This window comes from Plasmodium gonderi (assembly GCF_002157705.1).
Source record: "Plasmodium gonderi DNA, contig: Chr10, whole genome shotgun sequence".
NCBI lineage: Eukaryota > Apicomplexa > Aconoidasida > Haemosporida > Plasmodiidae > Plasmodium > Plasmodium gonderi.
Genome location: NW_021628935.1, coordinates 236,253 through 263,949, shown reverse-complemented (window position 1 = coordinate 263,949; position 27,697 = coordinate 236,253). Strand labels below are relative to the sequence as shown.

At 28.2% G+C, this 27,697-nt stretch overlaps 7 protein-coding genes across 7 annotated transcripts; 4 read left to right on the top strand and 3 right to left on the bottom strand.

Annotated features, from left to right (window-relative positions):
• Positions 1–1,366: 1,366 nt before the first annotated feature.
• On the top strand, positions 1,367–5,146 carry PGO_100620 (hypothetical protein, conserved; the record flags this gene model as incomplete). Its single annotated transcript, XM_028688093.1, has 3 exons — positions 1,367–4,302; positions 4,645–4,736; positions 5,103–5,146. 3 exons carry the CDS (start codon positions 1,367–1,369, stop codon positions 5,144–5,146), a joined length of 3,072 nt encoding a protein of 1,023 aa, XP_028543894.1.
• Positions 5,147–6,409: 1,263 nt separating this feature from the next.
• On the bottom strand, positions 6,410–7,921 carry PGO_100610 (hypothetical protein, conserved; the record flags this gene model as incomplete). Its single annotated transcript, XM_028688092.1, has 1 exon — positions 6,410–7,921. One exon carries the CDS (start codon positions 7,919–7,921, stop codon positions 6,410–6,412), a length of 1,512 nt encoding a protein of 503 aa, XP_028543893.1.
• A 4,543-nt stretch (positions 7,922–12,464) lies between these two features.
• PGO_100600 (G-protein coupled receptor) lies at positions 12,465–13,877 on the top strand (the record flags this gene model as incomplete). The annotated part of the gene is made up of 1 exon (XM_028688091.1): positions 12,465–13,877. The coding sequence occupies one exon, from the start codon at positions 12,465–12,467 to the stop codon at positions 13,875–13,877; it is 1,413 nt and encodes a 470-aa protein (XP_028543892.1).
• Positions 13,878–15,292: 1,415 nt separating this feature from the next.
• PGO_100590 (hypothetical protein, conserved) lies at positions 15,293–18,646 on the bottom strand (the record flags this gene model as incomplete). The annotated part of the gene is made up of 1 exon (XM_028688090.1): positions 15,293–18,646. One exon carries the CDS (start codon positions 18,644–18,646, stop codon positions 15,293–15,295), a length of 3,354 nt encoding a protein of 1,117 aa, XP_028543891.1.
• Positions 18,647–21,795: 3,149 nt separating this feature from the next.
• PGO_100580 (RNA methyltransferase) lies at positions 21,796–23,077 on the bottom strand (the record flags this gene model as incomplete). Its single annotated transcript, XM_028688089.1, has 2 exons — positions 21,796–21,886; positions 22,074–23,077. The coding sequence occupies 2 exons, from the start codon at positions 23,075–23,077 to the stop codon at positions 21,796–21,798; spliced, it is 1,095 nt and encodes a 364-aa protein (XP_028543890.1).
• A 993-nt stretch (positions 23,078–24,070) lies between these two features.
• PGO_100570 (hypothetical protein, conserved) lies at positions 24,071–24,813 on the top strand (the record flags this gene model as incomplete). Its single annotated transcript, XM_028688088.1, has 2 exons — positions 24,071–24,325; positions 24,670–24,813. The coding sequence occupies 2 exons, from the start codon at positions 24,071–24,073 to the stop codon at positions 24,811–24,813; spliced, it is 399 nt and encodes a 132-aa protein (XP_028543889.1).
• Positions 24,814–26,743: 1,930 nt separating this feature from the next.
• PGO_100560 (inner membrane complex protein 1g) lies at positions 26,744–27,646 on the top strand (the record flags this gene model as incomplete). The annotated part of the gene is made up of 1 exon (XM_028688087.1): positions 26,744–27,646. One exon carries the CDS (start codon positions 26,744–26,746, stop codon positions 27,644–27,646), a length of 903 nt encoding a protein of 300 aa, XP_028543888.1.
• Positions 27,647–27,697: the final 51 nt, after the last annotated feature.

The window sequence follows — 27,697 nt, the reverse complement described above, 5'->3', positions numbered from 1 at the left end:
GGCAGAGGCAGAAACAGAGGCAGAAGAAGAGGCAGAAGCAGAAGCAGAAGCAGAAGCAGAAACGGATGGAGGCGAAGAGTTGGGCGGTTTGAACACAATGAAGGATAGTGACATGAACACACTGATGGATAGCGATCTGGTAAGCTTCTATGGAAGCACGGGAAAGATTATAAAATTACGAATTCGTAATTTTTTAAACCATGAAAATTTGGAATTGTCATTTAATTCGAATAAAAACATAATAATAGGAAAAAACGGGAAGGGAAAAAGTGCCATAGCCCAAGCGGTTGCAGTGGCTTTAGGAAGCCAAGGAAAACACGCGGGGAGAGATATAAGTCTTTCAAATTATATAAAGGATTTTGATAAGAATAAGAAGAATTTGGTTTGTTATATCGAAATATTTTTATCCAATTCTGGAAAAAATTCATATAAGAGAGAGTTATACGGTGATATTATTGTAATAAAGAGAGTATTAACCTCTCACACTAGTAAATTTTTCCTCTATGGAATAAAACATAACAGCACTGATGGTACTTGCACATATGTTCATCCAGTTGAAGAAGAAGGCAGAGAAGCAAGTGTAACACCTGGAAACAAATACCAATCTGAGTATAGTAATCGAAAGGCTTTTTTAATAAAAAGAGAGAATTCAAATAAATGTGCTAAGAAAAAGTCATATATTGACAATTATTTGAATTTTATAAAATTAAATATTAGAAGCCCATGTGTTTATTTAGATCAAGAAAAGGGGAAACAATTTTTTAGTAATATAAATGAAAAGGCATTACATAAATTTTTTATGAATTCTGTAGGTCTAGATATTGTAGAAGCGGAAATTGATAAAGAAAATGAACTACTGCAGAATTGTGTTTTGCAAATAAAACAAAAAGAATTACTATTAGCACCACAAGTAGAAGAGATGAAAAGGCTTAAGAAACGAAACGAAATGTTAAAAGACGAATTTGATAAATTAAGAAATTTTGATGATAACTACAAAATGGTTATATTTTTTAGTCTGTTAAAAAATACGATTATTTTGTTCAACGAATATTTAAAATCAGAAAATTTGAAAAATGAACAAGTGATTATTAGCATACAAAAGAAGATGAAAAGAATCATAAACGAAATTGAAGATCTCAAACTATATCTCAAGCAAGTAATTGAAAGAGATACACATGTGTACCTATTTTTGAAAAAAAATATTGAGAAAATTGAAAAATATAAGGATATGATTTGCCAGTTAAATGAACTAAAGCAAGATTATATCAATCGTAAAAATGAAGTTACTAACTATTTGAGTTCATTTGAAAAAGTGAAAGAAAACAAAAATTTGTTACAAGAATATTTGCATAAATACGAGTCAGAAATGGAAAAAATAAATGAATGTATGAAAGAAGAAAAAGAACGACAAGTACAATTACAAACAGAAATTAATAAAAGAGAAAATCATATCTATGAGATGGAATATATAATAAACAAAAATAATAACACTTTGGAAGAGATAAACAAAAAAATCAATGCTATAAAAATACACTCCAACAAAATTCAAAAAATAAAAAATACAAAAATTAAGAGAAAAATATATACATATGGATATGATATTTATTCCTTTAGAAATAATATTATGAAAAATTATCGAATTATTAATTCTTCTGATGAACCTGGCTTTTCATTCTCGTCCTCCATTCTCGATCCAGGTTCATTAGACACAAATGGAAAAAACAGTGTTCTTATATCGAAAGAAAGGGTTGAAAGTATTCCATTAAAAGAGAAAAATCCAGATTTCGTATTTAAGTATGAACCCATAGGTCCTGTAGGTGAATACATAAAACCAAAAGAGAATACCATAAATGAAAAAATATTATCTATCATTGAAAAGCATTTAGGAGATATATTTTTTGCATGGCTTGTCAGTTGTTATGAAGACAAAAATAAATTAAGTAGCATGGAAATAGAAAATAAAAATAGGATTAATATAATTGTAACGAACGCATTTCAACATATAAACAGAAAAACATTGTTACAAAATATTCATTCCATTATGAACAAAATTAATGGCAACACGATTTATTCATTTTTAAATATTGATCTATTACCAACATCTCTCCTATTTTACCTATATGACAATTTTAAAATTGTTCAAACATTGGTATGTAACAATTCGACAGAATTACATGAACTTTTAAGAAAAAATGATAAAAAAATTATTAAATCTATTTATGTCGTAGAAGAATTTGTTGTAGTGAAGGTACTTCCAAATGGTGGTTTGCATTATCAGCCATTCAAAGAAGATTATTATGAAAAGCCTACTTTTCTAAACATCAATAATGAGGAAGGGTCCTTATATAAATCAAATGGAAATGAACAACCAGATGCCAATATGGTAAAAAATATGGATTCAAGTAACCCTAGCGCTTCGACATCTCTATTCATTTCTCACGAACCAAATAAGGAGGACTCTGAAAATGTAGAATTCAAAAATAATGAAGACCATTTAAAGGAATTAGAAAAAAGAAAAACTGAAAAAAATGAAGAAATTATTATGATGTCAAAAAAGTTATTGACTTATAGAAATATTTTAGAGAGTCTTAATGAATCCTTAAAGAAATGCCAATATACACAGGATGAGTTGAAATATAAGCATAAAAACATTGAAGAATTGATACAGAATCATGATAATATTTTTTCAGAACAACTTGACTTAGAAATTAGAGAAAAAAACAAAGACATCATTGAAATGAATGAATATGTAGACGAAATTGATCAATATATGCATACATTGAATGAAAAAAAAAAAAGAACCCTTGATACTTGTTCAATTCATAAATGGTTAATATCAACACATGGGCAATATTTAAAAAGGAAAAAGGAAAAATTTGCTCTCTTGATCGAACAATATAACAATTTATGTGAAGTTTTACTTAAACTTGAAAAAGACAAATTGAAAAATGATGAAATTGCTTTTAAAAATAAGAAAAACTTTCTAGTAGCCATAAACAAATTACACAGTGTTTATTTTGAATACCTCACCAATGGGTTCTCTCTTTTGCATGTACTTTTAGAGAACCCTTTTTTAGTGTTAAGAGGGAGATCATCCAATGTGTTAATAACAAATGTTATCATAGAACGCTGTGTGGAAAATCAGACTGAAAATAAATCTTCACATGGGTCGTCATATGATGAAAATGATAATGTACAGAATCGAATGGAGAATGATCAGATTGAGAAGACCCAGAGTAAGGAGAGTGAATTTTTGCATCAAAAAAAAAATGATAAATCAGGTGAAGAAACTACAATACGAGTTACCTTCACAGTGGAGAACCCAAGTAATAATATAATGGGCGTAGAAGAAATTTGCATCCAAGTTCCATTTTCAAGTTTGAGTTATTTTAACAAGTTTTTTGTTCTTTCGAAGAAGGATGAAAATGTTGTGGACAGTGATGAGGAATGTAGCTATAAATTAGCAGTAAATTCTTGTAATAAGAAAAAGGAAAGCGAAATAAAGGTTCTAAGGAATTTAGAAAAACACATAAAAAGTATTTTGAATCTCGGCACGAATATAAGCAGTGGATCGTTAAGTGATGGAAAAGTCGATAGACTTTTCTGCAATGAAGGTGCCAATAATGAGGATGCCAATAATGAGGATGCCAATAATGAGGATGCCAATAATGTGGATGCCAATAATGAGGTTGATAAGGGAATTGGTGCTCGCGTTGTTGAAATGAATGAGCAAAAAATTGAGACGATAGATGAGAACTGTTCAGATATTTTATGGAAAAAAAGATGTGAAAAAAAGAAAGAAATCATAGAAATTCTTAAAATAAGCGGTTTTATCGATAAAGACAATACAGATAATTCTATAAAAGCCTATTTTTATAATTTAATCGAACAATATGCAAATGAAGAAAAGAGCTACAATGCACAAATGAAACAAATAATGGACTTAAAAAATAACTACGATATGCATTTAGCTAATATAAAGCTACGAAAATCGAAGTTTTTTCATGTTTTAAAAAAAACAAAAGAGAAAATTACGGTTCATTTTAAAAATATGTTAAAAAATATGAATAATTACAAAGGGAAAATAGAATTTGATGATGTAAACAGAAATTTAAAAGTTATGGTTTCAGTTAATCAAGATCTTTCCAATAATATTTTTATGGAAATTAATTCCTTGTCTGGAGGTGAAAGGTCAACAATTCAGATGGCCCTTCTAGCTTCGTTATCCCTCACAGAAACTTCCTCATTCCACATCTTCGATGAGCTTGATGTGTACATGGACGAGCTTACTCGAGTGAAGAAGTAAAAAAGAAGGGAGAAAAGGAGAAAAATGAAAAAAGATGCGAGAAATGAAAAAAATGCGAGAAATGAAAAAAATGAGAAAAATGAAAAAAATGAAGAAAATGAAAAAAATGAGAAAACGAAACCATACGCACAAAAGGAGAGAAAATAGAAAATAGTTTCGAAACATACTCAACGAATCACTCATAGGAGATGAATAACAATACATAAAACGAGACTCCCCCGGAGTTAATCTGTGGTCTTAATTATGTGTGTTCCTCATTTCGCATGTTCATAGTTTATATATTTCCACATGTGTAAATTGCAAACACAAATGTTATTTTATTTACTACCTTCCCTCAGTATGCAAAGATTTTGTGAATTTATTGAACAGAACAATAGCAAGCAATACTTCTTTATAACTCCACATATCGAAATAACGGAACTTTTTTTAGGTAAGCGATATGAATTTTCCATATTTATATGCAACAACACACACGTCTAAATACAGTTGAGAAAAAGGGCTAGTAACTTGCCTTTTTTGTCAATATGCTGTAGTAACTGCCTCTATTAGACCCGTCTAAATTTAGTGGCAAGTATTTCATTTGCATGAGGAATTACGTGCAAATGAGTGGAGACTTGCAAGAGTGTGAAAGTGTGAAAGTGTGAAAGTGTGAAAGTGTGAAAGTGTGAAAGTGTGAAAATGTGAAAGTGTGAAAGTGTGAAAGTGTGAAAATGTGAAAGTGTGAAAGTGTGAAAATGTGAAAGTGTGAAAGTGTGAAAGTGTGAAAATGTGAAAATCTGTTTTACCCCCTTCGTAGGAGACGCTAAGGAAAAAAAGGCCAAAATATTAAATCTGTCCTAAACATTTGAATTAATGTTTTTTTGTTTTTTTGCAAAACAAATTCTTAAATCGCATACTCTCACACATGAGAACATGAATACAAGTTGTGTGTTATCCACTCCTTTCCAATCGCTTATTTCATTTTTTCGTGTTTGTATATGCAACTATACATAATTAGTTATAAACACTGTTTTTAAATAATTCCTAAACTTTATGCTTTTAAAAAAAAAAGAGCAATATATATATAACTCGTCATATAGGGACGAAAAAAAAATATATAATTTTTTTTAAATTGATTTCACGGTTGAATATATATAGATCTTTCTTAATCGAAACAAAAGTGTTGTATTGATTGTTTAAGTAAGGTTTACACTGGTCATTCAAAGGTTAGGACAAAACGGACACATTTCCAAGTAGAGAAAGACACAGGAATGAAACATGAACTTGTAGATAACGGCAATGATAAAACATTCTCTGTTAATAATGATAGTTTGATGAAACATTAAATGAGAAAATACAACAAACTGTTAAAAAAAAAATTAAACTGATATATGTGAGAAAGACTATATATATATATATATATACACAACAGGATTGGTACACTATATAAAATGGTTTTGCAATTGAATCATCATTCATTAAGTACACTTTGGATTTTAAAATTAACACATACTAAAGTGGATGGAAATTCAAAAAAAAAAAAAAAAAAAAAAAAGGCAAACCACTTTTGCACTAATGGAAAATAATTTTATAAACATAATTTGTTACACGAAATTTACACATTTTTGATATTAAAAGTCTTAAAACAAATTAAAGAAAATTTTTTTTGTATAGCCAGTGAAGGGACCATATCATACTTTAAAAGATTTTACGAATAATTTTGAAAGAACACAAAGGTAGAAAAAGGAAAAAAAAAAAAAAAAAAAAAGAACAGAAAAATGGAAAAAAAGAACAATATATAATGAAAAAAAAAAAATAAAATAAAATAAAACCAAACATTATTCCAGATCCAGGTTTTCAACTTGGTTAATGATGCTAACGAAACTAAAATTTCGACGTGGTTATACATGCATTAATGTTATGGTCTGCATGCTTTATTTTATTTTATTATTTTATTATTTTATTGTTTTATTGTTTCATTGCTTTATTATTTTATTGTTTTATTGTTTTATCATTTTATTATTTTTTTTCATGTCCCTACTGGACATCTCTCCTGTCTTCAATAGGAATACGAAGCACGTAATCTATGAATCATAAATTTCTTTGAATACTTCTTATTCCTTATCACAGAAAGTAACTATTTTTATATACATTATCACTTAAGCCATAAATTTCATTATTATAAGATTGAAGAATATTATTTTCCTGACTATTATCATAATCATATTCATAATAGTTATTTATATTCGACTTAAAATTATTCAATTCGATGTTTTCATTATTAGGTGCGTGAATATTTTGATGTATATTATTTATATACTTCGAAATTTGATCTTGATTTTGTTGCAGAAATCTTTGTGTTTCGTTATTTAAGAGCTCATAATTTTGCATTCTTTCATTTTGACTATTTTTTATGCCATTTAATGTGTGTGAATTTTTTAACAAGTCGATTGTTTTGCGCTGACATTGCGACACTTGTGAATTCCTTTTCTTTGATGTTACAACGGGTATATTTTGTTGGCCTTCATTTTTTTCCGGTGCAAAGTGAGTTTTCTTGTTTGAAGTATAATCTTCTATGTTTTGTAGAAATAGAGAGTTGTTATTGCTACTATTGATGTGATTGCCGTTCATGTGATTGCTGTTCATGTGATTGCCGTTCATGTAATTGCCGTTCATGTGATTGCCGTTCATGTGATTGCCGTTCATGTGATTGCCGTTCATGTGATTGCCGTTCATGTGATTGCCGTTCATGTGATTGCCGTTCATGTGATTGTTGTCCATTTGATTGCTGTCCATGTAACTGCTTTCCATGTGATTACTGCCCATGTAACTGCTTTCCATGTGATTACTACCCATGTGATTACTGCTCATGTCATTACTTCCCATATGATTGGCGTTTACATGTGTAGAACCTACCTGGTTGCTGTTCATACTTTTGCTGGCCATGTCGACATAGTTGTCATACATGCTTAAAGTGCTATCCATGTATTCATTATCACTTATGCTTTTATCATTACTGACCTGCGAATTGTAATTATGTATACTATTAAGGGCCATCATATTAAAAATATTTTCTTTGTAATCATCAGTACAAGCATGAAATTGGGTGTAATAATCATCCACTTGATTAAACAAAGAAGCATTTTTCTGATCGTCATTATTTACACAGTGATCACAACTATTGTTCATTAAACTCATTTTATCCTCATAATTATTTTCACAATTATAATTTTCCGCGTTATAATAATTTTCATTCAAAACTGGGAAATTTTTACTGTGATTTTTCTCCTTTGCATTAATATATGTAGAAAAAAATAAAACAAGTTTTAACTTTGCAATTAAGCCTAACGCTGCTAAAACATACAATCTTTTAAATTTATCTTTTTCCTTTTCTGACATATTTTCGTAATTTTGTAAATTTATTCGTAAGAAGGTTAACTGGGCTGAAATAGGGTTAATTAATCCTTCTATAAATTTTATATCTTTTAAGTATATTATAATGTTTTCGCTATTGTTTTGATAGTTCAATGCTTCTGATTCCCAGTCTTTTACAAAATTCCCGTCTACTTGGGGTATTAACGATTCTTTTAGCTTTAACAAAATTTGAATCCTTTCTTTAAAATTTATTAAAGCCATTTTTGTTTTTTGATATGTGTGCGATCAGATGAAGGTATCTGTTTAATCAACTTTTTGTTTTTGCAATTTTGTTTATCCCGTCTTTTGGTACGGATTTTACAATTTCCCTTTACTACTTTTCTTGCTATTGCGTTTCCCTTTTTTTTTTTTTTTTTTTTTTTTTTATTATCACCTTGTTCTTTTTTTATTCTTACTTTGGTGGCAAGTTAGACAAAAATACTTTACGAAAAATATTTATTCACAAGCCAAAGTAATGGACATGGCAACTCACAAATCCATATGTATTTAAACATGCATACATGCGTACGAGTGAGTGAGGAAGGGAGCATGTATAGTATTGGGAAGGAGAATTAAATTTATTGTTCTATATACAATGTATGTGCATGAATATGTAGATATGTATATACAAGGGTACGTAAATATGTATACGTGTATATATATATATATATATATATATATATATATATATATATATAAATATATATGTATATACGAACTTTTTTTTATCTCTCTTTTTTCCCTTTAAACATAATTTAAAAAAAAAAAAAAAAAAAGAAAAAGAAAGGACAGTGTACACGTGAACAGGAAAACTTGAGTCTACCATAAAACAAATGACACAAATGATCACAAAAAAGTTTTAAAAATGCTTATTTTAAAGGCATTAACAAAAAAAAAAAAACTTTCATTAAAAATTTTGACATATCGACTGGGTTAAGTACAACTGTAAGGTTAAATATATTTACAGGGTAATTAACATAAGGAAAAATATGAAATTTTGTTATCATACGAAAATGGTACAAAACAAGGAGGGAGCTTAGAATGTTCAGGTGAACAAATGGTTAAATGAATATGCAAATATGATAGACGAACAAAAAAGGTGAGTGAGAAGGAGTATAGGTAAATGGAAATAAAATATGTAAAGTAAAATGGAAAAAGAAAAAAAATAAATAAATGGAACACAATCACGTAATATGGTAAAATGGGAAAATAACAAGCAAATACAATGTCGAACTAGATTCTCAGTAGGGCTTAAAATACTATCAAAATAAATCGAAAAAACAGTGTAATAAAAACTGGACGTAAAAAAAAAAAAAAAAAAAAAAAAAAATTATAATTTTCTAAAAATTATGAGATGGTCATATACACATAAAAAAGAGGAAAAAATAAAAGTAAAAAAACAAAATAACATCTTTAATATTGTAAAAACTTGTAAAAGGTGTACAAAAAAAATAAAATAAAAATAAAACGTTTAAGCATTTACATATTTAACCATTTGATCACTTAACCTTTTGAACAGTTAATCTTCCCACATTTTAGCAGTTCTTTACCCTTGTGCTCTACACCTTTTTACACACTGTTAAAAATCCCTTAAAAGATTCCTAAAGAGAACTGGATAAAAAAATTCAAAATTCATATATCAAGGTTTTTTTCCCATTTTTTTTTTTTCTGATTCCTTGAAGTTAATTTTGCTTACACATTGAAGGGGCCATTTATGAGTAAAAGCACAGAAATAGGTATACAAGTATGTACAAATGTATGTAATATATAAATATATATATCTACACAGAACTCCACACCTGTTATGTGTGTAGGAAAATGTAGAGAAATTTTCCAAATCCTTTTATTTTTTTTAACTTCCATGTGTAATCTGTGAAGAGCTAATTTATTTTTTCATTCGCGCTTTACATTAAACGTCACCTTCGAAAACGTTTATTTTTTTTTTTTAAATGGGGTATTATCATTAAATTGTTTTTTCTTTTCTCTTTTGTACGTTTACATTAGCAGAACGGAAATTTCGCCATGAATAAGGTTTGTAGCCGTGAAAAGTACATTCTATTTATTTTATCATTTTTCTTATTTATTTTGCAGATTTATTTTATGTATTTATTTTTTTTTTTTTTTCTATTTTTTTTTTTTTTTTTTTTTTTTTTTTTTTTTTGTTGTTGTTTCCTATCTTAAACTGTTCAGCAAAATATGTTGTTTGTCATTTTCCATTTTTCACCCAATTTACCATTATATTATTCTACTTCTACACTCTGAATCACGTGGGAGTTTTCAACTTATTTACTTAACCCCTTTGCAGTTAGATAAAATATGACCTATGATTTTATATGAGAAATAATTAGTATTTGCAAGAGGTATAACATAAACGAAAATTAAAAGAAGCAACAATGGTTTCAATGCTTAAAATGAAAAATATTATTTAGGGAGGCGATTATTTAATTGTTTATTTTTTTCATGTTATTTTATTTTATTTTTTTTTTTTTTTCATTCCGTTCCCTCGCCCAATTTCAGCAACTTGAGAGAACCCCACATTAGCTATCTTAACAGAAATTTAGCTTCAATTCCATTTTGTTTTTCCATATTTATATTTTATAATGACCAAGCTATTTATTTAATTTTGGTCATATTGATTTCCCCAAGCAAGTTGGCGAATCTTACGTTCTTGCTAACGAAATTTAGTTAAAATGGGACACCCCTGGGTTACAGAATTGTCACATTTGCACACATGCAAATGTACGCACGATGATAATCGCATTACACACACAAGTATACGCGCGCACATGTAGACACAAACACAAGTACACAAACACAAAGTTATACACACACACAAGTTTACACACACTTTTTGCCATTCCCGTGTAGACCACGTAAAATTTGTTAGATATTCGAATATATAATCTCATTTATGATGAGGTGAAAGTAATCGTGCTTGTTGTGTTGTGCAAAATACGGAATAAAATTAGCAAACACATTGTATCCTTATCCCCGTGGGTATTAATGAATATAAGGGCTCACATTTTTTTAAAGGTTATGCTAACACGTGATAATACCAGTAGCAAAGATATGTATAGTTAAATATATATAACACATAAAGGGTTGTTAAAGTGGTAATCACACCTCTATCGTTTTTACAAAAAATGGCACATCATCATTGTTAAAAAAGGAGAAAACAAGAATCTGTGTGAAAGTAAAAAGAGCAGTTACTATATCACCGTCGTAATAACATGAACAACAATAAAAAAAAAATAATAATAATAAAAAAAAAGAGGAATATACGTAGTAAACATATCTAATTTTTTTTTTTTTTTTTTTTAAATGGTGTAATTTTCATATTATGAACAATTTGTCATGGTGATAATAACGTTTGATATGATCTGCATTTCAAGACATTTCGTTCAAATCCTTTTTGAGGCTAGTAAAAAATATATTTCTCCTTTGTGCTTTTGTTTTTACTCGAGTAAGAACAAATTTTCACATTTAAATTGATCATTTTTTTTTTTTTTCTATACGCTGTCATAATGCTTCGCGTTCCGGACAAATGGTAGTAGGCATTGGATTAGCTTTTACACACAGTATCACCTACAGAACATATGTATGTATAGCATATACTTCTCTGAATTGTGCATATACTTTATCATTTTCAGGAGAAACACATTCATGTACTACGACACGTGATGTTCATTTCAGCATGTACGCATAAAAAATGATATATATATATATGGTATATTTTTCATTTAAAAATTTTTGTTTATAAGCAGTTATGTACTTTTATTTTGTTCTTGATGGGTAACACAAATTGCAGCCTTTCAAATTTCTTATGAAAGTATGTAGTGATACAATTTTTCTTTTTTCTTTTTTTTTTTTTTACCTTTCCATTTAAAAAATAAAAACTGAGCAATTTTTTTTCGAGAAAAAGTCCCCTATGTTTTCTCGAACCATTTTAATGGCAAAATGTAAAAAAATAAAAGAAAAGAAAGAAAAAAAAATAAAAGAAAAAAAAAAAAAAAAAAAAAAAAAAAAAAAAAAAAAAAAAAAAAAAAAAAAAAAAGGGAGAAAAAGAGGTGACCCTTTTAAAAAAAAAAAATAGAAAAAAATTTTTTTTTTTTTTTTTTTTTTTTACTCTATTTCTAATTCGAATCACATGTACACGTTAGCCTTATCTTATGCATTTTCACAAAGTAAGAAGGAAAAATGAGCATTAAGAAGAGAAATATAAGGAATAGCTCAATGTTCCATTATTGTGTGGAAAAAAAAAATTCAACCCTTTCAAATTTTTCTATTAAAGTTATTAAGTGTACAATTTTTTTTTTTTTTTTTTTTTTTTTTTACCTTTCAATTTAAAAAAAAAAAACTGAAAAATTTTTTTTCAAAAAAAAATCCCCTATTTTTTCTAGAACCAATTTTAATGGAAAAATTAAAAAAAAAAAAAAAAAAAAAAAAAAAAAAAAAAAAAAAAAAAAAAAAAAAAAAAAAAAAAAAAAAAGAAAAAAAAAAAAGAAAAAAAAAGCGTGGTATGATATGGCGTGGTGTTGTATGGTATGAAGGAATTCTTTTATAAGATCAATGAAGAAGAAATAGAACCACGTAGAGGGGTTAGTGGAACTTCATATTTTAAAAGGAAGAAAACTTACACACGAAATTGTGTATAGAAGAGCGCTGTGTGATATTTTACAGCACCCTTGGTGCGTGTTGTGATATTTTCACTGTACAAAAAAATTGTAAAATCTGAAAGTTCAAACACATATATACAACACAAAATATGATGCACAGTAATAAGAGATACATCTCAAACACTTATTTGGAAGAATTTGTGGAGTCAGATAACGATGGGCAATTAATAAAAAAAAAAATTAACGAGTATACTTTTAAATTAAATAATGAGATGGAATACTATACAAGCCAATCTGTTTACTGTGGAATAGGAGGAATTTTATATATGGACATTATTCTATATGAAAGTAATGATGACTATACATTTTTACAATTTGGAAATAATATTATAAAGAAAATAAAGACGTATAAAGGGAAGAATGCGATTTCTTTTTTGGAGGGCCCAACAGGATTGTACAGTTTGTCTAGCGTTTTACATTACTATTTAGAAAATGCATCAAGTGTAGAAAAATATATAGAATTATTGGTTAATTATTTAAAGGAGAATAAGGAGGAATTAACATCTATTAATGGAGAATGTGAATTGTTATATGGAAAATGTGGTTGTATATATTCCTTTCTATTTTGTAGAAATATATGGATAAAATCAGAATACAAATACATGATTTTGAAAAATTTATATATCATGATGACATCCATATTTGAATATGGCTTGTTAAAAAGTACGACAATGTGGAACATAACTTCGCTCTCGTTATATTTTGAATGGCATGAACAAATATACCTAGGTGCTGCACATGGATACGCAGGAATATTTTTAGTTTTATATAAATTGATATTATTTTTCCATCACAATTTGGATGATTTTTGTGAAGCTTTACAAGGATTTGATGACAGCAGTGACTCAAATGTGAATGATACAAAACATTTAAAATGTAGAAGTGATATAGTGAAGAAATTAAATGAATATTTATATTTAATATATCAAGTAACAGATGAAATAATGAATTTATATGTTACAGAAGATTTTAATGTATATTCTTCTATAAAAAAAAATCCAGCACATAAAAAAAATGATGTATTAGTTCAGTGGTGTCATGGAAATGTAGGTTTTATCATTTTAATAATTGAATTATTAAAGTGTCCATTTGCACCAAGCCATTTTCTTAACAAATATAATAAAAATTTTATTGAAAAAATGGGACTATTGATATGGGATCGAGGATTATTATATAAAGGGCTAGGATTATGTCATGGAATACCAGGAAATGGACTTGTATTTTTGTACCTATATAATTACACGAGCAATAGGGAATGGTATATTAAAGCATTAAAATATGCTCATTTTTGTATTAAATATTTTGACAAGTTTTACAATGTCCCAGATAGACCTAATTCCTTATTTGAAGGATATGGAGGTTTGGTTGTCTTCCTCAATTTCGTTTTAAGACCAGACTTGGCTTATTTTCCCGCTTACGATATTCCTGCGGATTTGACCCCAATTGGTGAGGCACAAAAGAGAGAATATGCAGCAGCAGGGATGGGAGAGGAGGTCGCATGAGGTTTTCCTCCCCTACTTGAGTACGGATGTGTGCACACTCATACGTGTGTGTATGTATACCTGTCCATATTTACGCGTGTCCATATTTATACCTGTCCATATTTATACTTGTTCATATTTGTGCCTGTCCATATTTATACCTGTCCATATCTGTGCTTGTCCATATTTATACTTGTTCATATTTGTGCCTGTCCATATCTGTGCGCACACGTGACCTCATAACCGGGACAACATCCAAACGCGTAACAAATTAAACACTTCACTTGTCTAAGAATGAGATCGGATGGCTAGCCGAATTGGGAAACGTAATTTTTATGCACATTATTATCATTGTCACTATTGACACATTGGAAATGGGAAAAAGCTAAAAGGAAGAAGTCAAAAAAAAAAAGAGGACACAAGAAAGTGCCACATTTTATGATGCATTCACGCCCATATCTTTTGAACAGCTAAGGGAAAAATTTCCTGGATGTTATATTTAATTCTTTCTTTACTATAAGACATCTCACATTCCCCTAAATATAGCAACAATGATTTTCCGTTTTTTTTTTTTTTTTAATTTTGTGTGCACGCATTCAGATTACATACCTGAATGGGTACATAATTTTGTATCTTTTAGTTATGTGTGGCATGTTTATTTTGGCTTAGCTTTCTTTTCCTTTTTCAGTTTAACCCTGTAAAAAATTCACAATTTAGTAAGTTAATCAACATAAATAAAAAAAATACCTACTGTTAAAACAAAAATCTGGGTGTGTTAAGCAGAAAAAGAAGAAGAAGAAGACGAAAAAAAAAAAAAAAAAAAAAAGGAATATAGTTACAATAATAAGTGTGAGAAAAATAATAAATTTTTATAGAACAATTGTTCAATCGAATAAATTAACCGATTTCCTATCGTTTTGATGAAACTATAATGAAAAAAATAAAATAAATAAAAAAAATAAAAATAAAATTGAGCGCGAATAACACGTGTGGAGAGAAGAAAAAAAAAAAAAAGACAAGCCTGCTTGTAGCGAAGCAGGTAATATATATAAATATTTATTTACAGAACCATTTGGATGTATGCATAGTTACAAGCAGGTTAAATGCCTGAAAAGGGAGATGACTGTTTTTTCGTTTTGAGTGGTTGTTGAAAGGTGTTCTGTTCGGGATAAAAATTCAAAAATTGGCAAAAAAAAAAAAAAAAATAGACAAATAAAAGGAGTGTACATAAAAAGGGTGCCCATAAAGAGGACGCAAATATAGTTGGGCATTCATGGCTAGCGGAATATATGCATATATCAAAAATTAAAAAAGTAGAAATCAGTCAAATGTAACGAAACCGAGTTGTACAGCTGAAAGGTGAGAAAAATGCACTTTTCCTTTTCATATCAACTATGTGAATTTGCAAATGGTGTAGATATATATACAACTCTTGGTTATGTAAATCCATGTAGACAAAAAGATTCCAAACTTCCACTAGAGCCAGCTATTGATAAATAAACCTTAAGGTTAGAAAATGCAGGTTTTTTTGACAAATATTTTGACTCTTCCTTTTCTTTTTCAACTGGTAAACAAGAGTAATTCGACTCGTGATTTTTTAAGTTTTCGTTAATAATTTTTTTTTTTTTAGTTATATATATATTTAAACAAGAAACATCATAAACAGCCATTTTCATTTTCTTTCTTCTTTCTATAATAATGTTGCTATTTTTATCCCTTTTCACGTTCCAAATGCAGATGTACTGATCCCAGGAAACACTTAGCAAGACGTTAGAAAAAAGGGCCAATGATCTAATGGAGGACATATGTGAATTTTGAAATTTTTTATTTTGCATAACTGATAGATGTATACGTCTAGTTTCATGGGTTAACACATCAGTGGGAAATCTAATTTCCAAAGTAAGTATATTTATGGATTGATCATCTCCTGAGGTAAATACATATAACAGAGTTTTCTTCTTTTTAATACATATCATACTTATTCCATTTTGGTGCACTTGTACTTTTTGCAACAGTGATACTAATTTTGTATCAAAATAGTAAAAGTGAATTTCTCCATTGTTTAACCCGCAACATAATATACTTCCACAAAATGTTTTATTCTCTTTTCTTTTAAAAGCAAGAAATTGTTCATTCAGTTGATTAGGAGTATCGAATAATTGTTTAAATGGTTCCTTAATACCATCAGTGGGGGCTAATGCTATGCATGCATTTTTTATAAGATTTTCTTTTTTTTCCCTTGTACTGACTTTAATACCATCATGACAGGGAAAAACCATATTCCGTCTCAGCTGATCGTTAACAAATTCGTTATTCTGCATAAACGGATTTTCTTCAAGTTTTTCGTAATAACAGTTTTGTTTTTCTGCTTTTTCGAACATTTCCAATGAATCTCTTTCTTGCAAAATGCCATTTGATGGTAGTAGGGTGTTCAAATTTGTGTTTACTTCCTTGTGTTCATACATGTTGTGAGTATATGTAAAAAGATTAGTGCTCAAAAAAATGTTTGTTAAATTTATAACCAAGATGGTGCTGTTTAAATTATGGGAAGATATTAGATGGGCTAATTCCACTATTTTGCAAAAAATTATATTTTTATAATACACAAATTCGTATACTCCTGAATAATGTAGTAAATGCCCAAGTGAAGTACCAATGAATAGATTTATCCTTATCAAATATTTATTGTTCCGGTAGGATAGTATAATATAATTACCTTGAACACATAGAAACCGTAAATCACTTGAGAATTTCTGAACTCTTACTTTTTCTATATGATATATAATTGGCGTTTTGTGAACATCCATATGGAGGTAAAATATGTTAATCGAATTTTTTGCCCCAACACTAGTTAACAATTTTAAATTTTTGAAATAATAAAAAGGATTTTGTAAGAAACACATGTGAAATATAGGTTCACTGTGATTGTGTACATTTTGAATAATACTCATTCGGTAGTTTAAGGGTTTAACAACTTTAGTTTTATTTATTCTCAACTTGGTACTAAAATATGGTGTGTTCCTGAATGGGTATTCGAAGGAAGAAAAGGGGAAATTTTTTTGTTTCCATTTTGACAGTACTGTATAATTAATATGTCTAAATGGTTTATTATTATTTTTTCTGGAATATTTTGATGGATCCGTAGAACCGAGTTTTCCATTTGTCATGTTCAGCAAAGGTGTAAGGCTATTTATGTCTTTGTCCCCATGTATAGATTTATTTATTTTAGATTTTGAAGAGGCCCATTTTTTCAAGTAAACAAGTTTTATGGTTCCATCTTCTGAACAAGTACATAAATAACTTTTATTCACCCATAAGACACACGAAACATTTTTAGCATGAAATCCTGAGTTTATATATATTTGTTCATATGGAATGGTAGCACCCTGGTTGTTATTTTGCAACTTTTTTAGGTAAAAGTGAATGTTTTTTTCTTTGCAAAAACAAAAAGAAAATTCTTTCATCATATTTATTGAAAATTTTGTAAAGATACTTAGGGGACGTCTGAAACCACCACATTCAATGGATAAATATTCTATTTTGTTTTTTAAATCGTGCAAAACGAATTTTTTCCCCTTAAAACAGCAAATGAGCATATTTTGTAAATTCTCCCTTTCTCTCTCTGCCTCTGGGGAAGTTCTATCCTGTCTTTTCTCGAAAAGACATTTCTGCTCCGCTTCTTCTTCCACATCTTCATTACTATTGTGACAATAATGCTGCTCCTTCTGTACTTTTCTTTCAATGGAATGGCCACTTAACACACTTGTCCTATCAGCATGCATGGGTAATAACTTGTAAATAGAAGAATAATATCCCACTTTGATTACACATAACTTGTATAAGGTATAAATATTATTTTCATCTTTATACAACTGATACTTGATAATATTTCCATTTTGTCCACATGAGTATATAAACTGATGAATTATTTTAATGTCAAAGACTTTCCTATTATTATGAACACGTAATTTTTGCTTCGATTTTATAAATGAATTCGAAAAATTATAAACAATTTCATCTGATTTTAATTGAATAGGTATATTTATATAAATGATGAAGATACATCCATATTCATCCCCAACAAAAAGTAGAATGCCCATTTTTCTTTTTTTTTGTCTCATAACATAATTTACTGATATAATTTTTGACTTTTTATTTTTTACATCTATATCTGTTTGTAAAATATTTTTTATTTCAATTTTTTTATTTTCATTTTCTACACTGAATATTTTGTTATCTCCTGTGTGGTCAAAAGTTACCAGAAGAAAATTTTCAATATGTATTATTCTTGTTTTTCTATTTTCTGTATTAATTTCATTCTCCTCTTGATATTTATATTCATTTGACTCATGGTTATATACTACTTGATAAAATCCTTTCTTTGAATTTGTTCCATGTTTTAAGCAGCTGTCCCTTATCCCTCTTCTCATATCAATACTAGCATCACTCTGTTGATCGAGACATCCATATTCCTCAGTATCTTTCTTCACAAAAGCATGCAACACATCTTCCACATTTTCATATATCTTGCACGAAATAAATTCCAGGTAGTTCACGGTTGATAGTGGGATTAAGCACATCTCACTTATGCGATGAGAGAAACATTTAAAATATGTTAATACCTTGTTCTCTTGGTCGGGATTGGTTGATTCACTTAAAAAATGAAAATTTTTTAAAAAAATAAAACAGCAGAAACCGTTACTAAATCCCAAGCATATATGATTTAAGCCGTGGCATATCAAGCATGTTAATAAGTAATTTTTTTTTTCTTCTTCATAAATTTGTAACATCTCTATTTCATTTGTATTTTTGGTTTTGAAAATGTAAATGTTTCCCAAATTTGTGCTCACAATTATGTCATGTAAGTTTACATGATTTACCGATCTTATCCAGTCGTTATTTTTTTTCAATTTTTCACTCAGATTGTCAATTACCAAGTTTACAGAATCGTCTTGCGCTGTTGGGCCTTTTACCTGACTGTTCTCGAGGTTACCGATCCCGTGGTGACTGCCTCTTTGAGTCAGCAGATTATCATCACTAGACACGCTTTGACCATTGTTTCCCCAGAGGGGTTTTTCATCGCTTAAGCAATTCTCTTCATTTTTACAATTTTTGGAATTGCCACATTTGTATGGTTTATGGACAGTCCCTATTTCCTCAGCATTCGTATCAACAGCTTCATTTTCGTTTCTCTTTTTTGAATCTTCCACTGGATCGAAAATAAGAGGATTTTCAGCCCATCTCTCTGAGGTTTTTTTTGAATCGATAGTTTCTTTCCTTTTTTCTTTCTCCACTTGTGGAGTGTGAAACATTTGTAACGATAGAGATCTGATATGTACAGTACCATTATCACTACCTGTAATTATATACCCACCAATGGAATGAAAACAGATACATCTTGTAGTGCTTCCGTTACTATTACTGAATTGGAAATAGTTTTTTTTTTTTTTTTTTTTTTTTCATACACTTTGCAAGTAGAGTCTTCGCTACATGTCATAAAATAAATTTGTTTGTTTAATATTCCTATGTCGATATCCCATATTCTGGCATCATGTCCAGTTAGTACCTTAAAACACTGATAATGATAACGATTCAACTTTATCACTTCGACTTCACTGTTGTTTTTATGTATATCTGAATGTTTTTCTTTTATCCACGATTCTGAGTTTTTTTCATCATTACGCACTCGTTTCCATATACGTCCCTCTCGGTCATCTGACACAGAACCAATATATTTTGAATTTTTAAAAAACTTGACTTTAAATATGATTCCTCTATGACCAGCTAATTCTTGAATATGTTCTAACGAAATGTTTTTTTTTTTTTTTTTTTTTTTTTTTTTTTTTTTTTTTTTTTTTTTTTTTTTTTTTTTTTTTTTTTTTTTTTTTTTTTTTTTTTTTGTGCCGAATTTCACAGCTTTGCTCTTTTTGATTTTCAAATTCCATAATAATATTTTGTTGAAAGGTGTTCCACCAACTACGTCAATTTTGTAAACATGTTTTTTTTCATTAATAAAAATGTCTGCACTGTATAGTAAGTGTATCCCACTTAATTTATACTTCCACAAACTAATACCTTTATACATGTCCAGTAATACTATACTACCATTGCTTAAACATAAAATAATAACATTTCGACTAGGTGTCTTGTGATCATATATTTTGGCATTTTGTTCATACAAGTGTTCATCTATGTTTGTATAATCATGTTGCAAAAATTTTGCTCTTAGAATCCATTTGTTCGTGCAATGTTTATTGATTAATATTAAATCACAGTTTTTACCATTTGATGTAAATTTTAGTATACAAAAATAAATTTTATGTACTCCGTGGGCAATTAAGATGCCTTTCTTTTCTGATTTCTTTTTAAATATTAAACCATAAATATTGCTACTTGTTGAGATTGCACATTCTAGAAGTATATTTATATTAGATATGTTTATTATTTTTATAATATTTCCAAATGAGATGCATACTACCTCTTTGTTGATAATGCATATTGCTTTAACACCATGATTTGCACACATTCGTTTGCACTTGATCATTTCTTGGTTTTTTCCTTCTCCCTTTTGTGGTTTTCCTATACATTTTTGGGCCATCCTTTTGTGAGTGTGATCTGAATCCAACTGTTCCTCTTTCACAGTTGTGCCTTTATTTTCCTGTACGCTGTTTCACGTAGGTATATTCTATCATCAGATATTGTTCCCTTCTGCTAATAGCATCTTTTCAACCTTTTTTTTTTTTTTTTTTTTTTTTTTTTAAATTTACTTTTCTGTCAAGGCACCTCTATCCGTTTCGTTTCTAAGAAAAATATATACCCTTCCCACATAATACGAATGTGTTGAAAATGGAAGGTATTTTGCTATGCTTATTTTTTGAGAATATATGTTCGAGTAGTTGAAGAATATTTATACGCATAACCTCTTTGCCCATACATCAGTGGTACATGCACATACAACTTGGATCATCCTAGCAGAATTCCCTTTCACGCATGGTGAATCTCCATCACTGAAACTTTTCCTTTAATTTAAGCAATACGCAAATACTACATTATGCAACAAAATGTGGATTTATAAAGCAATGAGAGGCAATATTTATGTACATGGTTTTATATATGTATATATAAATGGTTCAAAGGATATTTAGAAATTCATAAGTTTTATCATTTTTTTTCTTTTTATTATTTAAACAAGATAATAAAAATAAAACGTTTTTTTTTTTTTTTTTTTTTTTTTTTTGCTTTCCATTTTTAAATGGTCATATAAGGAATCCAACAACTCCTATAAATTTCGATCACGTTATGTTGGTCGGGTGCATACATATATTCACACAGCGTCGAACAAGTTTACGAAACATGTTTTGTTTAAATTATTTTATTATATTATTTTTATTATTTTATGTTGTTTTTTTATTTATTTTATTTTACTTTTCTGTTCACTTACATATTGTTGTACACTTTTTGGAATGTTTCATATGAATTTATTTGTACGTAAATGTGCTGTAATGTAAAAATAATGCTAATGTATGAAAAATAAGAAGAAAAAGTTTGTGTGTATTTTTTTGATATCTCCCAAATGGGGTCCAAATTATATTATATATTCTATTGAAGAAAATTGGGTTATGAAAATCACGAGGTATTTTTAATATACATTTTAAAGGTCATAAAAAAAAAAAAAAAAGGGAGAGAAGGAGATAGACACATCCTTATTTTATGAAATACAAATATAGTTTGATATAATCAAACTTATATATGTCATAAATGTATTAATAAATTTAAACTATATGTTCAACAAATAAGCGTATTTATGTAAATCCAAATTTACATATATTTGTTTAAGTACAGGAGAGCATAAAATACATGTTTTACCAATTTTTACTGCAATTATTTTAATCGTTCCAAATTTTCTAAATATAATAAATCCACGGGAATTTTTTCATTTTTACAACATACTTTTCAAGTAATGAATTAGGATACTTGCTGCCACGGAAACGTTTAAAGAATTTGTCATTTCATGCATTGGCAAACTTATTCTACAAAAAAAAAAAAAAAAAAAAAAAAAATGTGAAGGAAATTCTCCAAACATATAAAATGGACTCAAAAGAGTAAAGTGTCTTTTTTTTTTTTTAAATTATAACAATGGGACAGTTTTCCATTATTTACACATAAATATATGCATGTATAGTTGCATATGAAATGTGTGGATAATTATGATGTTACGGTTTTGCAAAGCTTAAGATATCCGCATGAGGGCCCGTAGATTCATTTCCTAATATGAGACAAATTCCCTCCTCCTGCTGAGTTGATGTTTTTAAAATATGAATAGGACTCACTCCACGAGTGTGTGCTACAATGGGAAGTACATTATGTGTTTCGCAGAACTGTCTTAATTCTGTATATGAACCAAATATATAGGGTATATGAAAATGAGAACCATTGGTTATTTCAATTACTTTGTGATTAAAAGGATCCACAGTGTTGTGAATATAAAAGAGACAATCAATATTCATAGAATAAGCAGTGTTTAATATTTTCCCTAAATTATATGCATATCGTATCCTATCAAGAGCTAGTAAAAATTTGATACGTTCTTTTTTTTGAACTGAATTTGGAATTTTTAAAATAGCTACAGCATCGTTACAAGTTATTTTGTTAACTTTTAATGAATCATGAAAAATGTAATTTATCATATCATTATTTACATAATACAATTTAGGGCATTTATTTTTAAAATGTTGTAACAAATTCTTTTGATTTGATAAAACAGCTTCAAATATAAGATCATTATTATTCGCCAAATTCATAATTGTTTTAGAATCTTTAACAAAAAACGAATTCATTTTTTTTCGAAAATTCCTTTTTTTTCGTAGTCTTATTATATACTTCATCATTTTAGATTTTTTAGAAATGCTTAAATATTCTCTATCATTTTCCCTTCCTACCACGTTTACTTGTGTTCCCTTTATTCTCTTATTTATTTTACTTTTCTCTTTTCCGTTAAGACTTATCCAATGTGGTTTAAGATGTTCACCTTCACTACTTCCATCACTACTGCAAGTGTTAACAACAGAGTACCACCTTTGTTGATGATTATGATGATGAAACCTTTTTATATTGTTGTCATTTCTTAGATAACCAATATTTTGCGCAAGTATAAAAAAACTCTCTGATAAAAAACATTTCTTAATCATGTGTTTCTTTATCACATTTGCAAAAAAAAACATTTTAATTATTTTATGTCTTATAAAAATAGATTCAATCACTATGTTAGTTTTCATTCATTTTATATATATCTGCTCTCTCTATAATGTAAAAGAAAAAAGAGGATACTTTGGATGCATTTTTTGTTTGCACTATGATGCTTATTTATCAACTTGTATATAATTTAAAATTTAAAACGTATAAAAAAGAAAAAAAAAAAACCTTGTTCTATAGTGAAAAAGAAAAAAAATTCTTCAACAATAAAACAAAGTTGCAATATCCTATAAAATATATATTTTCTATGCTTCTGAGATTTCATAGATAGGGGTGAAGTGGGATAAATGTAAAATGTCTTAGTATTATTTATTTAGGCCAAATATATAATATACAACTATTTTTCAAAAAATTTGCTTAATTGTTTAAAAGAGGGCTGAAATATTATAGTTTTTGAATGAGCTTTTGAACCTATTCCTATATTGCATAAATACGATTCTTTTGATACAGTAGGAAGAAAGAAAAAAAAAAAAAAAAAAAAAGGCTTTACATAATGGAGCGTGACATTACAGTTTAGGAAAGATTCAAATAGGGGTCGGAATGACAGATACAAGTGTGCAATGTGGAGGACGAAAAGAAAAAAAAAAAAAAAATGAAATGACATGAAGGCGAATGATGACTTATAAAAAATAGGGAACATTTTCTCAAGATTTTTCTTTTTCCTCTTCGTTTCCTCTTTTTAAAGATCACTCCGTAGTATGATTTACACAAAAAAAAAAAAAAAAAAAAAGAGTTAAAATATAAAATAAGATGTTACAATTCCTTGCTCACATGAGCAAGTAGTAAATTGTTCCTATTTTCTTCCTTTTTTCATACGAAACCTTCTCCCATAAGAGTCTCCTTATTTTTTGCTTCAAAAAAGGAAACATGAAAATAAAATGAAATTGAGAGAAAACAGGGGATATATAATCCAAGTATAATAAAATAAACTTTAAATTTTACAAATTTTGGTCATTTCAGAAATGTTATTCCTTAAGTTTTTACTGCTTTTATTATTTAGGGCGAAATACCTTTGTTCACTTAAAATACACACACACCTCTTGCCAAAACTATTTTTAAACAGTTCAGTTAATTTTCAAATCAGTAGTAATAAAAGCGTTTACAAAAATAAAAGGGATTTTTCGTTATATGGTGTCCCAAAGAAAAAAAGTTCACATAGAAGAACAAGAAGAAGAAAAGTAGCATGGATGAAGAAAAACCCAGCAAAATTATACAGAGTAAGTTTGTTATAACACTCCCCAAAACACAGCCCAAACATTTGAAATATAATATATATGCATAAGTTTTTACACCTATCTTTTTGTTCTACGCATTTGTGTGTAGTTATGTTTTGCATAAGGGAGACATAAGGAGGTGAAAAGTGTGTTGTGATATTTTTACCCATATGTACTTTAATATGAAAAATAGTTGGGTGATTATTAGAGAGAAATTGTTACCCAAAGAGTTTGCAAATTTTTACTAAATATATATGTACACAGGTGTGTATATTCATATAAGTTCTCATGTGAGCTTATTTCATGAGTTTCACCTCAATTTTTTTTTTTTTTTTTAATCCCCACAGACAAGCTCCTACGACATGGATGAAATAATGAGATACACTGACAGAAAATTGACAGCACATTATACAACCAGAGACAGTTGGCTAAACCTACCATCAACAACCCTAATTAATGATTTTTTTTTGTTTAGAGAAATAAGAAGCTAAGGGGAGTAGAAAAAAAAATTTAAGTGCCCCTATTTTCAATTTTGGTTTTACGCACACAAAGCCCGGTGTGCATATATATCGTATAAATAAAAAAGAACTATTTTTTTTTAAAAATTTTTACGTCCTTCAAAAAATGTGTGTAAAATATGTATACTTACTTTTTCACATAAACCTATTAGCATGCTTTTTTTTTTTTTTTTTTTTTTTTTTATAAAAAAAAATTATCAAATATGTGGAACTAAATGAAAACAGGTGATAAAAATTATTTAACAAATTGGTGAAATTAAACAATAAAAAAGAAAAAAAAAAAAAAAATGATTTTAATGATGGTAAGAGGGGAAAAAAAAAAAAAATTTACAGATATTTTTACAACTCTCTTGTTAATTTCAATTATTATCATTATTATTTTTTTTTTTTTTTTTTTTTTTTTTTTTTTTTTTTTTTATTTTTTAACAATTTTTAAATTATTTTTTTTTTGTTTTTTTTTTTTTTTTTTTTTTTTTTTTTTTTTTTTTTTTTTTTTTCTTTATTATTATTTTTTATTATTATTATTTTTTTTATTATTTTTTTAGTTTAAAAACATCCTGTACAAATTTTTATTTAAGAGGCAGTTGACTCGCTGCTGTTTCAGATGTGTGCGTAAATAAAGCGTTGTTTTACAACAATTTTTTAAAAAAGTGTTACTTCTTAACTCTTTTTACACACCTTTTGAAGGTAAAATAAGAACAATTGTGCGTATATTTATATACAATTTAGAACAATAAACCGGTTAAAAAAAAAAAAAAAAAAAAAAAAAAAGCTATCTCATAATTAATGTTAACATCTGATGTTAACACTTTATTTTTGCAATTCGTGTGAGCAATATATGCAAGCAATTTATGTAGAAAATTATGTAAGAAAATTATGCAAGAAAATTATGTAAGTAATTTATGCAAGAAATTTTATGTTAATAATTTACAAGAGCAACTTGAGTTAATAACTTATGTTAACATTTTTTTTTTTTTTTTTTTTTTACCGGGGTTAACACCATTCCTTAGTGAACAACTTTACAGGTTTTCACTTTTAACAATTAAATTTTGCGAACAATTCTATAATCTCACAAAATGAAATTTTTAATTTAGAGCATTTCAATTTTGGAAAACTCCATATTTTTTTAAAAGAAGAGAAAAAAAGTAGCCTTTTTTTTTTATATATATATATTATATTATTTTTCTTCAGTTCCTTTTATTTTATTTTACAACATTTCTTTTTATTTTTTTCCCTTTTTCGTTCTGATTTTTTCCTCTATTCGGATTTGAAAGGAAAAAAAAAAAAAAAAAAAAAAAAAAAAAAACACATTTTGTGTGTAAGAGTGTGTATTATTTTATTTTTTATTTTAATGCCTTAAGCACAACAGGGAAATATAGAAAAACCAAATTCTAGTTCCACGAAAACTTCTTCCTCCGCTTTTGCAAACACGCAAACAAAAGGTAAATGTCTTAGCTAGATTGTTTTTAAAGTTTGAAACAACAAATATATTACTGCTACCGCGAGCGACATAATTATACGTAAAAACATGTGTACAAATATGTAAACAAATGTGCATATGTGCTCTCTTTTATGTGCGCTCAGATGAGAAACATTTAAAAAATGCCAAAAATAGTCATAACACATAAGTAATTTTCCCGTTATATACATGTAGAAATATATACATAACCCTCTCACACACACATACTCTTCAAACCAATTTCACTTTTTATAGAACCCTTACTGAAAATTAGCTATCTTTCTTTATCTTAAACCCCTTTCATGCGATTAATCCAAATTGTTTCTGTCTTTGCCGGTTGCCATATTTGTGCACGAACTGAGACAAGCGGATAAATCTACATACATATATACGTATATACACCCGTGTGAACTTATACACAGATAGTAAGTATTACTTGAGAAAATGTGTTCGACAAACCAAAAATTAACCTGCTGCTCTGGGGATAACGTTTTTGAGTCTAAGGAGAACGAGAATGACTCATATCCACAAATGGTAAATAAACAGTTGCCACCAAAAGTGTTAGAACCAATTGTACAAAATAAAATTGTTGAAGTCCCCAAGGAAGTATATCTAGAGAAAATTGTAGAAGTTCCCCAAATAAAAACCGTTGAAAGAATTGTAGAACAAATTAGACCAATCATACAGTATAAAAATGTTTACAAAACAAAAACAGTGTATGTTGAAAAGATTAAAAATATTGATAGAATTATTTATCAAGAAAAGATTATTGAAGTTCCACAAATAAAAACAGTCGAAAAAGTAGTAGAAGTACCAGTATACGTTAATAGAGAAAGAATTATAACAGTACCAAGATACATGGTAGTAGAAAAAGTAATACCTGTATTGAAAACATCCAGAAAAGAAAGTACTAAGGAAATTCCAGAAATTAATTGTCCAAATATTGATATTACTAAAGAAGTTGAAGAAAAGGAAGAAATAGCAGTAGAAGATATAAAAGAAAATCAAACAATTAATGTTTCATATGAAAAAAGTATTAGCTTAATGAATGAATTAAATATTCAAAAACTTAATTCAAATGGAACTCTTAATGCTGACGCTGATCAAGATACAACTATGGACACTGTAAATCAAGAAAATTTTTGCACAACAGTAAGCTGCAAATTCTTACCGATATATGACAACTTTCCTAAATTTCAATCATCTGTATGTAAAGGACTTCCAGAAAGAGAAAAAAGATTTTCAAGTATGAGCATATATAAATCAAAAGATTCTGGTTTCCCTAAAATTAGAATTTCTAAAACTCCACAGTTTATGCAGAAAAATTGCTACTGTAACTATGCTTGATTCCTGAATGACAAACATTCTATCCCTAATACTTCAAAGAGCACACATTGT